The sequence below is a fragment of the Petromyzon marinus genome, assembly GCF_048934315.1.
Source record: "Petromyzon marinus isolate PM22_M1 ecotype Great Lakes invasive population chromosome 67 unlocalized genomic scaffold, UKy_Petmar_22M1.pri1.0 chr67_unloc.6, whole genome shotgun sequence".
Classification (NCBI taxonomy): Eukaryota; Metazoa; Chordata; class Hyperoartia; order Petromyzontiformes; family Petromyzontidae; genus Petromyzon; species Petromyzon marinus.
In genome coordinates this window covers 818722-832511 of record NW_027422596.1, presented here as the reverse complement: position 1 = coordinate 832511, position 13790 = coordinate 818722, and the positions used below count along the sequence as shown (strand labels likewise).

The 13790-nt window shown below is 56.2% G+C and overlaps 1 protein-coding gene across 1 annotated transcript in view; it reads right to left on the bottom strand.

The window, feature by feature from the left end:
- Nucleotides 1–9204: 9204 nt before the first annotated feature.
- LOC116937744 (transmembrane protein 255B-like) overlaps nucleotides 9205–13790 on the bottom strand; it is a 41532-nt gene continuing 36946 nt past the window's right edge. The window contains exons 10-11 of the mRNA XM_076058055.1: nucleotides 12532–12651; nucleotides 9205–10397 (exon numbers count right to left, since the gene is read on the bottom strand). Of these exons, the coding sequence (XP_075914170.1) occupies nucleotides 10191–10397; nucleotides 12532–12651 (327 nt within the window). The 3' untranslated portion in view covers nucleotides 9205–10190. The remainder of the gene's footprint in view (nucleotides 10398–12531; nucleotides 12652–13790) is intronic.

Below are 13790 nucleotides of genomic sequence, written 5' to 3'. Positions count from 1 at the left end.
CTCCGGGGTGACACGCGGTGCCAAGTCGATAGGGCGAGGTGGTGCTGATGGGTGAGTGGGTGGGTGGGTGAGTGGGTGGCACGGGCTGGAGAAGAGATGGGAGCTGATGGATGAGTGGGTGGGTGAGTGAATGGCACGGGCTGGAGAAGAGGTAGTGCTGATGGGTGAGTGAGTGGGTGACTCGGGCTAGAGAAGAGATGGGAGCTGATGGATGAGTGGGTGGGTGAGTGAATGACACGGGCTGGAGAAGAGATGGGAGCTGATGGATGAGTGGGTGGGTGAGTGGCACGGGCTGGAGAAGAGATGGAGCTGATGGGTGAGTGAGTGGGTGGGTGGGTGACACGGCCTGGAGAAGAGATGGAGCTGATGGGTGAGTGGGTGAGTGAGTGGCACGGGCTGGAGAAGAGACGGAGCTGATGGGTGAGTGGGTGGCACGGGCTGGAGAAGAGATGGAGCTGATGGATGAGTGGGTGGGTGAGTGGGTGACACGGGCTGGAGAAGAGATGGAGCTGATGGGTGAGTGGGTGAGTGAGTGGCACGGGCTGGAGAAGAGATGGAGCTGATGGGTGAGTGGGTGAGTGAGTGGCACGGGCTGGAGAAGAGATGGAGCTGATGGGTGAGTGAGTGGGTGGGTGGGTGACACGGGCTGGAGAAGAGATGGAGCTGATGGGTGAGTGGGTGAGTGAGTGTCACGGGCTGGAGAAGAGATGGAGCTGATGGGTGAGTGGGTGAGTGAGTGACACGGGCTGGAGAAGAGATGGAGCTGATGGGTGAGTGAGTGGGTGACTCGGGCTAGAGAAGAGATGGGAGCTGATGGATGAGTGGGTGAGTGAGTGGGTGGCACGGGCTGGAGAAGAGATGGAGCTGATGGGTGAGTGAGTGGCACGGGCTTGGAGAAGAGACGGAGCTGATGGGTGAGTGGGTGGCACGGGCTGGAGAAGAGATGGAGCTGATGGGTGAGTGAGTGGGTGAGTGAGTGGCACGGGCTGGAGAAGAGATGGGAGCTGATGGATGAGTGGGTGGGTGAGTGGGTGGCAGGGGCTGGAGAAGAGATGGAGCTGATGGATGAGTGGGTGGGTGAGTGGGTGACACGGGCTGGAGAAGAGATGGAGCTCATGGGTGAGTGAGTGGGTGAGTGAGTGGCACGGGCTGGAGAAGAGATGGAGCTGATGGGTGAGTGAGTGGCACGGGCAGGAGAAGACATGAAGCTGATGGGTGAGTGGGTGGCACGGGCTGGAGAAGATGTAGAGGTGTTAACTACACGCTGTTGCATAACCTGCATTGCCACCAGGGCAGTGCAGCATTACCCCTGGGTACAACGATTGGGGTCAGTCGAGGTGAAACAGATCGTAGCCAGGGTTTGGTGCGAACCAATCAGACGGTTCCACGTGGGAATGTCTGATTGGTTCTACCTGGCCACGAAGGAGTATAAGACGGGTGACCCAACGGACCTCGGGGGAGTTCTCTCCCTGCACGACGACAGAAGACTGGGCTGGAGCCTAGCTAGGACCCTGGACCAGCCTCCCAGCCCTTCTAAGGGCTAAGGCTCGGCATACCCAGTGGTCAGGACCCACCGGGCCAGCGGTGGGTCAGATAGCCTCCCCTAGGTCCTAGCCGGAGGACTAGGATAGCGGTAGACGTGCGAGTCCCGCCAAGTCCGGAGGCTGTACCTCCTTAGGTATCAAGGAGGTTAGCGGTAGACGTGCGAGTCCCGCCAAGTCCGGAGGCTGTACCTCCCTAGGTATCAAGGAGGTTAGCGGTAGACGTGTGAGTCCCGCCAGGTACGGAGGCTGTACCTCCCTAGGGTATCGGGTGAGGGGACCGAATATCCCTCTGTGTGTGTTAAGCGTTGTATAAGGAGATAATACAATAAACAGTGTGCTTCCTAAAGAAGTCTGCTCGTCCTTACAACACTACAAAGAGATGGAGCTGATGGGTGAGTGAGTGGCACGGGCTGGAGAAGAGATGGAGCTGATGGGTGAGTGGTTGGGTGAGTGGGTGGCACGGGCTAGAGAAGAGATGGAGCTGATGGGTGAGTGGATGGCACGGGCTGGAGAAGAGATGGAGCTGTGGGTGAGTGGGTGGCTGAGTGGGTGGCACGGGCTGGAGAAGAGATGGAGCTGATGGGTGAGTGGGTGCCACGGGCTGGAGAAGAGATGGAGCTGATGGGTGAGTGGGTGGGTGAGTGAGTGGCACGGGCTGGAGAAGAGATGGAGCTGATGGGTGAGTGGGTGGGTGAGTGAGTGGCACGGGCTAGAGAAGAGATAGAGCTGATGGGTGAGTGGGTGGCACGGGCTCGAGAAGAGATGGAGCTGATGGGTGAGTGGGTGGCACGGGCTAGAGAAGAGATGGAGCTGATGGGTGACTGGGTGGCACGGGCTAGAGAAGAGATGGAGCTGATGGGTGAGTGGATGGCACGGGCTGGAGAAGAGATGGAGCTGATGGGTGAGTGGGTGACACGGGCTGGAGAAGAGATGGAGCTGATGGGTGAGTGGGTGGGTGGGTGAGTGAGTGGCACGGGCTGGAGAAGAGATGGAGCTGATGGGTGAGTGGGTGACACGTGCTGGAGAAGAGATGGAGCTGATGGGTGAGTGGGTGGGTGAGTGAGTGGCACGGGCTGGAGAAGAGATGGAGCTGATGGGTGAGTGGGTGACACGGGCTAGAGAAGAGATGGAGCTGATGGGTGAATGGGTGGCACGGGCTGGAGCAGAGATGGAGCTGATGGGTGAGTGGGTGACACGGGCTAGAGAAGAGATGGAGCTGATGGGTGAGTGGGTGGCACGGGCTGGAGAAGAGATGGAGCTGATGGGTGAGTGGGTGGTACGGGCTGGAGAAGAGATGGAGCTGATGGGTGAGTGGGTGACACGGGCTGGAGAAGAGATGGAGCTGATGGGTGAGTGAGTGGCACGGGCTGGAGAAGAGACGGAGCTGATGGGTGAGTGGGTGGCACGGGCTGGAGAAGAGATGGAGCTGATGGGTGAGTGAGTGGGTGAGTGAGTGGCACGGGCTGGAGAAGAGATGGAGCTGATGGGTGAGTGAGTGGCACGGGCAGGAGAAGAGATGAAGCTGATGGGTGAGTGGGTGGCACGGGCTGGAGAAGATGTAGAGGTGTTAACTACGCGCTGTTGCGTAACCTGCATTGCCACCAGGGCAGTGCAGCATTACCCCTGGGTACAACGGTTGGGGTCAGTCGAGGTGAAACGGATCGTAGCCAGGGTTTGGTACGAACCAATCAGACGGTTCCACGTGGGAATGTGTGATTGGTTCTACTTGGCCACGAAGGAGTATAAGACGGGTGACCCAACGGACCTCGGGGGAGTTCTCTCCCTGCACGAAGATAGAAGACTGGGCTGGAGCCTAGCTAGGACCCTGGACCAGCCTCCCAGCCCTTCTAAGGGCTAAGGCTCGGCATACCCAGTGGTCAGGACCCACCGGGCCAGCGGTGGGTCAGATAGCCTCACCTAGGTCCTAGCCGGAGGACTAGGATAGCGGTAGACGTGTGAGTCCCGCCAAGTCCGGAGGCTGTACCTCCTTAGGTAGCAAGGAGGTTAGCGGTAGACGTGTGAGTCCCGCCAGGTACGGAGGCTTGTACCTCCCTAGGGTATCGGGTGAGTGGACCGTATATCCCTCTGTGTGTGTTAAGCGTTGTATAAGGAAATAATTCAATAAACAGAGTGTGCCTCCTAAAGAAGTCTGCTCGTCCTTACAACACTACACAAAGATGGAGCTGATGGGTGGGTGAGTGAGTGGCACGGGCTGGAGAAGAGATGGAGCTGATGGGTGAGTGGTTGGGTGAGTGGGTGGCACGGGCTAGAGAAGAGATGGATCTGATGGGTGAGTGGATGGCACGGGCTGGAGAAGAGAGAGCTGTGGGTGAGTGGGTGGCTGAGTGGGTGGCACGGGCTGGAGAAGAGATGGAGCTGATGGGTTAGTGAGTCGCACGGGCTAGAGAAGAGATGGAGCTGATGGGTGAGTGAGTGGGTGACATGGGCTGGAGAAGAGATGTAGCTGATGGGTGAGTATGTGACACGGGTTAGAGAAGAGATGGAGCTGATGGGTGAGTGGGTGACACGGGCTAGAGAAGAGATGGAGCTGATGGGTGAGTGGGTAGCACGGGCTGGAGAAGAGATGGAGTTGATGAGTGAGTGAGTGGGTGGCACGGGCTTGAGAAGAGATGGAGCTGTTGGGTGAGTGGGTGACACGGGCTGGAAAAGAGATGGAGCTGATGGGTGAGTGAGTGGGTGGCACGGGCTAGAGAAGAGATGGAGCTGATGGGTGAGTGAGTGGGTGGCACGGGCTGGAAAATAGATGGGAGCTGATGGGTGAGTGAGTGGGTTGCACGGGCTGGAGAAGAGATGGAGCTGACGGGTGAGTGGGTGGCACGGGCTGGAGAAGAGATGGAGCTGATGGGTGAGTGGGTGGCACGGGCTGGAGAAGAGATGGAGCTGATGGGTGAGTGGGTGACATGGGCTGGAGAAGAGATGGAGCTGATGGGTGAGTGGGTGGGTGAGTGAGTGACACGGGCTGGAGAAGAGGTGAAACTGATGGGTGAGTGGTTGGGTGAGTGAGTGGCACGGGCTAGAGATGAGATGGAGCTGATGGGTGAGTGGGTGGCACGGGCTGGAGAAGAGATGGAGCTGATGGGTGAGTGGATGGCACGGGCTAGAGAAGAGATTGAGCTGATGGGTGAGTGGGTGACACGGGCTGGAGAAGAGATGGAGCTGATGGGTGAGTGGGTGGGTGAGTGAGTGACACGGGCTGGAGAAGAGATGGAGCTGATGGGTGAGTGGGTGGCACGGGCTAGAGATGAGATGGAGCTGATGGGTGAGTGGGTGGCACGGGCTGGAGAAGAGATGGAGCTGATGGGTGAGTGGGTGGCACGGGCTAGAGAAGAGATGGAGCTGATGGGTGAGTGGGTGACACGGGCTGGAGAAGAGATGGAGCTGATGGGTGAGTGGGTGGGTGAGTGAGTGACACGGGCTGGAGAAGAGATGGAGCTGATGGGTGAGTGGGTGACACGGGCTAGAGAAGAGATGGAGCTGATGGGTTAGTGAGTCGCACGGGCTAGAGAAGAGATGGAGCTGATGGGTGAGTGAGTGGGTGAGTGGGTGACTCAGGCTAGAGAAGAGATGGGAGCTGATGGATGAGTGGGTGAGTGAGTGGGTGGCACGGGCTGGAGAAGAGATGGAGCTGATGGGTGAGTGAGTGGCACGGTCTTGGAGAAGAGACGGAGCTGATGGGTGAGTGGGTGAGTGAGTGGCACGGGCTGGAGAAGAGATGGAGCTGATGGGTGAGTGAGTGGGTGACTCGGGCTAGAGAAGAGATGGGAGCTGATGGATGAGTGGGTGGGTGAGTGGGTGGCACGGGCTGGAGAAGAGATGGAGCTGATGGGTGAGTGAGTGGCACGGTCTTGGAGAAGAGACGGAGCTGATGGGTGAGTGGGTGGCACGGGCTGGAGAAGAGATGGAGCTGATGGGTGAGTGAGTGGGTGAGTGAGTGGCACGGGCTGGAGAAGAGATGGAGCTGATGGGTGAGTGAGTGGCACGGGCAGGAGAAGACATGAAGCTGATGGGTGAGTGGGTGGCACGGGCTGGAGAAGATGTAGAGGTGTTAACTACGCGCTGTTGCGTAACCTGCATTGCCACCAGGGCAGTGCAGCATTACCCCTGGGTACAACGGTTGGGGTCAGTCGAGGTGAAACGGATCGTGGCCAGGGTTTGGTGCGAACCAATCGGACGGTTCCACGTGGGAATGTGTGATTGGTTCTACCTGGCCACGAAGGAGTATAAGACGGGTGACCCAACGGACCTCGGGGGAGTTCTCTCCCTGCACGACGACAGAAGACTGGGCTGGAGCCTAGCTAGGACCCTGGACCAGCCTCCCAGCCCTTCTAAGGGCTAAGGCTCGGCATACCCAGTGGTCAGGACCCACCGGGCCAGCGGTGGGTCAGATAGCCTCCCCTAGGTCCTAGCCGGAGGACTAGGATAGCGGTAGACGTGCGAGTCCCGCCAAGTCCGGAGGCTGTACCTCCTTAGGTATCAAGGAGGTTAGCGGTAGACGTGTGAGTCCCGCCAAGTCCGGAGGCTGTACCTCCTTAGGTATCAAGGAGGTTAGCGGTAGGCGTGTGAGTCCCGCCCGGTCCGGAGGCTGTACCTCCCTAGGGTATCGGGTGAGGGGACCGAATATCCCTCTGTGTGTGTTAAGCGTTGTATAAGGAAATAATACAATAAACAGAGTGTGCCTCCTAAAGAAGTCTGCTCGTCCTTACAACACTACAAAGAGATGGAGCTGATGGGTTAGTGAGTGGGTGAGTGAGTGGTACGGGCTGGAGAAGAGATGGAGCTGATGGGTGACTGGTTGGGTGAGTGGGTGGCACGGGCTGGAGAAGAGATGGAGCTGATGGGTGAGTGGATGGCATGGGCTGGAGAAGAGATGGAGCTGTGGGTGAGTGGGTGGCTGAGTGGGTGGCACGGGCTGGAGAAGAGATGGAGCTAATGGGTGAATGGGTGGCACGGGCTGGAGCAGAGATGGAGCTGATGGGTTAGTGAGTGGCACGGGCTAGATAAGAGATGAAGCCTATGGGTGAGTGGGTGACACGGGCTAGAGAAGAGATGGAGCTGATGGATGAGTGGGTGGCACGGGCTGGAGAAGAGATGGAGCTGATGGGTTAGTGAGTGGCACGGGCTAGAGAAGAGATGGAGCTGATGAGTGAGTGGGTGGCACGGGCTGGAGAAGAGATGGAGCTGATGGGTGAGTGATTGGCACGGGCTAGAGAAGAGATGGAGCTGATGGGTGAGTATGTGACACGGGTTAGAGAAGAGATGGAGCTGTTGGGTGAGTGGGTGACACGGGTTGGAAAAGAGATGGAGCTGATGGGTGAGTGAGTGGGTGGCACGGGCTAGAGAAGAGATGGAGCTGATGGGTGAGTGTGTGGGTGGCACGGACTGGAAAATAGATTGGAGCTGATGGGTGAGTGAGTGGGTGGCACGGGCTGGAGAAGAGATGGAGCTGATGGGTGAGTGGGTGGCACGGGCTGGAGAAGAGACGGAGCTGATGGGTGAGTGGGTGGGTGAGTGGGTGACACGGGCTAGAGAAGAGATGGAGCTGGTGGGTGAGTGGGTGACACGAGCTAGAGAAGAGATGGAGCTGGTGGGTGAGTGGGTGACACGGGCTAGAGAAGAGATGGAGCTGATGGGTGAGTGAGTGGGTGACACGGGCTAGAGAAGAGATGGAGGCTCGTGAAGGACGCTGCTGTTGTTGGGCAGCAGGAGGCAGTCGCCCTCCAGCAACAACAACGGAGGGCAGAGGAGCGACGCTCACAACAACGAGCGGAGCGCAGGGCGGATAAAAAGATAAAATACACAGGAGGGGGGTACAGCTGGTGGTGCATCTACCGGTCATCTCAGTCAGCTGACCCGTGGCACCTGCTGGGTCTGTCACGTGACCTCCTCCTGCACCTAGCCTGGCACAGTAGGGGGGTACAGCTGGTGGTGCATCTACCATTCATCTCGGTGTGTCACTGCCTGTGCCGCCGCGTGTGTGGGAGAGACAAAGGCGGCCGGGCGGACGTGCTGTTGCTGGCTACCCACCCACCTTTCAGTCTGCCACAGTTGCAGTCCTACATAGCTGGGCTGGCTGGGTTGGTGGGTGGGTTGGTGAGTGGGTGGGTTGGTGGGTGGGTTGGTGGGTGGCTGAGTTGGAGGGTGGGTGGGTAGGTGGGTGGGTAGGTGGGTGAGTTGGTGAGTGGGTGGGTTGGTGGGTGGGTAGGTGGGTGGGTTTGTGGGTTGGTTGGTGGGTGGCTGAGTTGGATGGTGGGTAGGTGGGTGGGTAGGTGGGTTGGTGGGTGGGTAGGTGGGTGGGTGGGTAGGTGGGTGGGTTGGTGGGTGGGTTGGTGGGTGGCTGAGTTGGTGGGTGGGTCGGTAGGTGGGTGGGTAGGTGGGTGAGTTGGTGAGTGGGTGGGTTGGTGGGTGGGTAGGTGGGTGGGTTTGTGGGTGGGTTGGTGGGTGGCTGAGTTGGATGGTGGGTAGGTGGGTGGGTAGGTGGGTTGGTGGGTGGGTAGGTGGGTGGGTAGGTGGGTCGGTCGGTGAGTTGGTGGGGGCGTGGGTAGGTTGGTGGATGAGTTGGTGGGTGGCTGAGTTTGTGGGTGGCTGGCTGAGATGGTGGGTGGGTGAGTTTGTCAGTTGGTAGCTGGGTGGGTGAGTTGGTGGGTGGGTGGGTATGTGGGTTGGGGGGTGGGTGGCTGAGTTGGTGGGTGGGTGAGTTGGTGAGTGGTTAGCTGAGTGGGTGAGTTGGTGGGTGGGTGAGTTGGTGGGTGGGTAGGTGGGTGGCAGTGAGGGGTTGGTGGATCACACGTGGGTGGATGGGCGTCGAGGAGGAGCAGTATACACGGCCTCTGACAGGTAGGTGGACTAATCTCCATCTGTTCCATCTCACTCCTTCCTACCCCGTGGGTGGACTAATCTCCATCTGTTCCATCTCACTCCCTTCTACCCCGTGTGTGGACTAATCTCCATCTGTTCCATCTCACTCCCCTTCTACCACGTGTGTGGACTAATCTCCATCTGTTCCATCTCACTCCTTCCTACCCCGTGGGTGGACTAATCTCCATCTGTTCCATCTCACTCCTTCCTACCCCGTGGGTGGACTAATCTCCATCTGTTCCATCTCACTGCCTTCTACCCCGTGGGTGGACTAATCTCCATCTTTTACATCTCACTCCTTCCTACCCCGTGGGTGGACTAATCTCCATCTGTTCCATCTCACTCCCTCCTAGCCCGTGGGTGGACTAATCTCCATCTGTTCCATCTCACTCCCCTTCTACCACGTGTGTCCACTAATCTCCATCTGTTCCATCTCACTCCCTTCTACCCCGTGTGTGGACGAATCTCCATCTGTTCCATCTCACTCCCCTTCTACCACGTGTGTGGACTAATCTCCATCTGTTCCATCTCACTCCCCTTCTACCACGTGTGTCCACTAATCTCCATCTGTTCCATCTCACTCCCTTCTACCCCGTGTGTGGACGAATCTCCATCTGTTCCATCTCACTCCCCTTCTACCACGTGTGTGGACTAATCTCCATCTGTTCCATCTGAATCCACACTGTGCAAACGATACGCAAATGACATGCAACAGTTATGCAAATGAGATGCAAATAGTGTTTTTGCCACGCCCACTCAACACAAAGAGATACGGACAATGCTAAATAATTACCGAGTTTATTCAATCACAGGGGGTTAATTATCACGTGCACTGTTCAAACTCACACCCCCTCGTCCCCGCCCATGGGAATGTGGATTTTCCACTCTAAGACGCAGGTCCGCTAAGCTAAAATTGGACGCGCCTAATTGCGCGAAGATTCATAGACATCTGTTACATTAAATTAAGAATATCCAGGCACGTGGGGAGAAACGTCGGACAACGTGAATTCCGAATTGCACGGCGAACACAACAGCAGCCGGTGACATCTCCGTGGCTCTCGTGCCAGGCTAGGTGCACCTTGAAATGGAGTGCGAGGTGTGGTCTACAGGAGGTCGTGGGTTCGATCACCGACCCTGACGATGCCTGCTGCTGCTGTATATTTGGAGTCTGCGTCTCTCTCTCATCATCATCACAGCGGCTATGAGATGTTGACTACCTCGCCTGGTCTACATCAGGTCGTGGGTTCGATCCAGACCCTGACGATGTCTGCTGCTGCTGTAGATTTGGAGTTTCCGTGTCTCTCTCTCTCTCATCATCGTCATCATCATCAGCACTAGCTGATCATGATGATCATGTTAATGCTGCTGCTACAGCTGCTGATCATACTGCTGATGATGATGATGCTGATGATGACGCTACTGCTGCTGATGATGATGATGATCCCACTGCTGCTGCTGATGATGATGACGGTGCTGCTGGTGATGATCATGATGACCATGTTAATGCTGCTACAGCGGCTGATCATGCTGCTGATGATGATGATGCTGATGATGACGCTACTGCTGATGATGCTGATGATGATGATGATTCCCGCTACTGCTGCTGATGATGATGACGATGCTGCTGGTGATGATCATGATGACCATGTTAATGCTGCTACAGCTGCTGATCATGCTGCTGATGCTGCTGCTGCTGATGATGATGCCGCTACTGCTGCTACCGATAATCGCCCCTCCACTCCCTCCCTTCCCTCAGTGTCGCGAGACCCGTCACGGGATGTAGGCTGGAGGCTTCTCGCTGGCCGGGAAGTACATTGGCGTGTACAGGGGTGGCGTGTTGGGCAGTAGGGAGGGAGCGATGTTCTGGAGGTCCACGGGAGGAGGCTGCTGCTGCTGCTGGGGGTGCTGCTGCTGGTGGTGGTGGTCGTCCAACCCGACGGGTGGAGCACTGGCGGCTGGGTAGCCCCCGGAGGAGCCCTGTGAGGGATAGGGGGGCAGGGGGGTGGGGAGGGTGGTGGTGGGGGGGGTGGAGATGGAGAGATGTGGGGAGATGCAGAGAGAGATGGGGAGAGATGGAGAGAGAGAGATTGATAGAGAGATGGAGAGAGATAGAGAGAGAGAGATAGAGAGAGAGATAAGGAGAGAGATGGAGAGAGAGGTGGAGAGAGATGGACAGATGGGGAGATGGAGAGAGAGAGATTGAGAGAGAGATGGAGAGAGAGATTGAGAGAGCGAGAGAGATGGAGAGAGAGAGAGAGATGGAGAGAGATGGAGAGAGAGTTGGAGAGAGAGATGGAGAGAGATGGAGATAGATGGAGAGAGATGGAGAGAGGTGGAGAGAGATGGAGAGAGAGGGAGAGAGATGATGGAGAGAGAGAGAGAGAGATGGAGAGAGATGGAGAGATGGAGAGAGAGGGAGAGATGGAGAGATGGAGAGAGATGGAGAGAGATGATGGAGAGGTGGAGAGAGAGATAGAGAGAGAGATGGAGATAGATGGAGAGAGATGGAGAAAGATGGAGAGAGATAGATGGAAAGATGGGGAGATGGAGAGAGATGGAGAGACATGGAGAGAGAGATGGAGAGAGATAGAGAGAGATGGAAAGATGGGGAGTTGAAGAGAGATGGAGAGAGATGGAGATAGATGGAGAGAGTTGGAGAGGGAGATGGAGAGGAGGTCATGGTTTAACACCTTTTATTCCACCTTGTGTGTGTGCACCGTACGTAGCCAACCATGCTTATTGGACGTGTGCGGGAAGGACAACAAACGAAACACAACAAGCAGTTCTACAGAAATTAGTTTTCAATCTAGATTTATCCTTCCTTCATCCACAGCTCCCTCCTTCATCCACAGCTCCCTCCTTCATCCACAGCTCCCACCTTCATTCATAGTTCCCTCCATCCACAGCTCTCTCATTCATATACTTCTCTCTCCTTCATCTATAGCTCCCTCCTTCACCCACAGATCCCTCCATCCACAGCTCTCTCCTTCATCCACAGCTCCCTCCTTCATCCACAGCTCCCTCCTTCACACACAGCTTCATCCACAGCTCACTCCTTCATCCACAGCTCCCTCCTTCATCCACAGCTCTCTCCTTCATCCACAGCTCTCTCCTTCATCCACAGCTCCCTCCTTCATCCACAGCTCCCTCCTTCATCAACAGGTCCCTCCTTCATCCACAGCTCCCTCCTTCATCCACAGCTCCCTCCTTCATCCACAGCTCTCTCCTTCATTCACAGCTTTCTCCTTCATCCACAGCTCCTTCCTTCATCCACAGCTCTCTCCTTCATCCACAGCTCCCTCCTTCATCCACAGCTCCCTCCTTCATCCACAGCTCTCTCCTTCATCCACAGCTCCCTCCTTCATCCACAGCTCTCTCCTTCATCCACAGCTCCCTCCTTCATCCACAGCTCTCTCCTTCATCCACAGCTCCCTCCTTCATCAACAGGTCCCTCCTTCATCCACAGCTCCCTCCTTCATCCACAGCTCCCTCCTTCATCCACAGCTCTCTCCTTCATTCACAGCTTTCTCCTTCATCCACAGCTCCCTCCTTCATCCACAGCTCTCTCGTTCATCCACAGCTCCCTCCTTCATCCACAGCTCCCTCCTTCATCCACAGCTCTCTCCTTCATCCACAGCTCCCTCCTTCATCCACAGCTCTCGCCTTCATCCACAGCTCTCTCCTTCATTAACAGCTCCCTCCTTCATTCCTCCTTGATCCACAGCTCTCTCCTTCATCCACAGCTGCTACTACTACTGGTGCTACTACTGCTGCTACTACTACAACTACTGCCACTACTGCTACCACCACTGCTGCTACTGATGCTGCTACTACTGCTACCACTACTGCCGCTACTACTGCCGCTACCACTACCCTGACTACTAACGCTACCACTACTACTGCTGCTGCTATTACTGCTACCACTACTGCTGCCACTGCCGTTCCTGCTGCTGCTACTACTGCCGTATCACTACCACTACTGCTACTACTGCAACTACTACTACTGCTGCTACTGTTATTGCTGCTACTACTGCTGCAACTACTGCTGCTACTACTGCTGCTAATACTGCTACTACCCCGACTGCTGCTGCTGCTGCTACTGGCTGCGTACCGACAGGGCGAGGGCTGGGTAGGTGCAGTAGCTGGTGTAGGTGATCACTTGCTGCTGCCCGTTGGTTCCCGACGGCTGGAAGCTGGGCTGAGCAAAAGCCTGAGTTGGGCCTCGCAGAGTCTGCAACAACAGCAACAATAACGATGGGAAGAAGAACAACACGTGCAATAACAACATACGCAACACAACAACACAACAACGCATTTATATCATAGCGACACGTGAAACACGACGGTCAGTCTGTGGGTCTCTATGTGAGTCTATGGGTCTCTGTGTGAGTCTATGGGTCTATGTCTGAGTCTACGGGTCTCTGTGTGAGTCCGTGGGTCTTTGTGTGAGTCTATGGGTCTCTGTGTGAGTCTACGGGTCTCTGTGTGAGTCTATGGGTCTCTGTGTGAGTCTACGGGTCTCTGCATGAGTCTACGGGTCTCTGTGTGAGTCCGTGGGTCTTTGTGTGAGTCTATGAGTCTCTGTGTGAGTCTACAGGTCTCTGCGTGAGTCTATGGGCCTCTGTGTGAGTCTACGGGTCTCTGTGAGTCTACGGATCTCTGTGTGAGTCTACGGGTCTCTGCGTGAGTCTACGGGTCTCTGTGTGAGTCTGTGAGTCTCTGTGTGAGTTTATGGGTCTCTGTTTGAGTCTATGGGTCTCAGTGTGAGTCTATGGGTCTCTGTGTGAGTCTATGGGTCTCTGTGTGAGTCTACGGGTCTCTGTGTGAGTCTACGGGTCTCTGTGTGAGTCTACGGGTCTCAGCGTGAGTCTACGGGTCTCTGTGTGAGTGTGAGTCTCTGTGTGAGTTTATGGGTCTCTGTGTGAGTCTATGTGTCTCAGTGTGAGTCTACGGGTCTCTGTGTGAGTCTATGGGTCTCTGAGTCTAAGGGTCTCTGCGTGAGTCTACGGGTCTCTGTGTGAGTCTACGGGTCTCTGCGTGAGTCTGTGGGCCTCTATGTGAGTCTGTGGGACTCTGTGTGAGTCTATGGGTCTCTGTGAGTCTACAGGTCTCTGTATGAGTCTACGGGTCTCTGTGTGAGTCTGTGAGTCTCTGTGTGAGTCTATGGGTCTCTGTGTGAGTCTATGGGTCTCTGTGTGAGTCTAAGGGTCTATGTGTGAGTCTACGGGTCTCTGTGTGAGTCTACGGGTCTCTGTGTGAGTCTACGGGTCTCTGTGTGAATCTATGCGCTCTGTGTGAGTCTACGGGTCTCTGCGTGAGTCTACGGGTCTCTGTGTGAGTCTGTGGGCCTCTGTGTGAGTCTGTGGGACT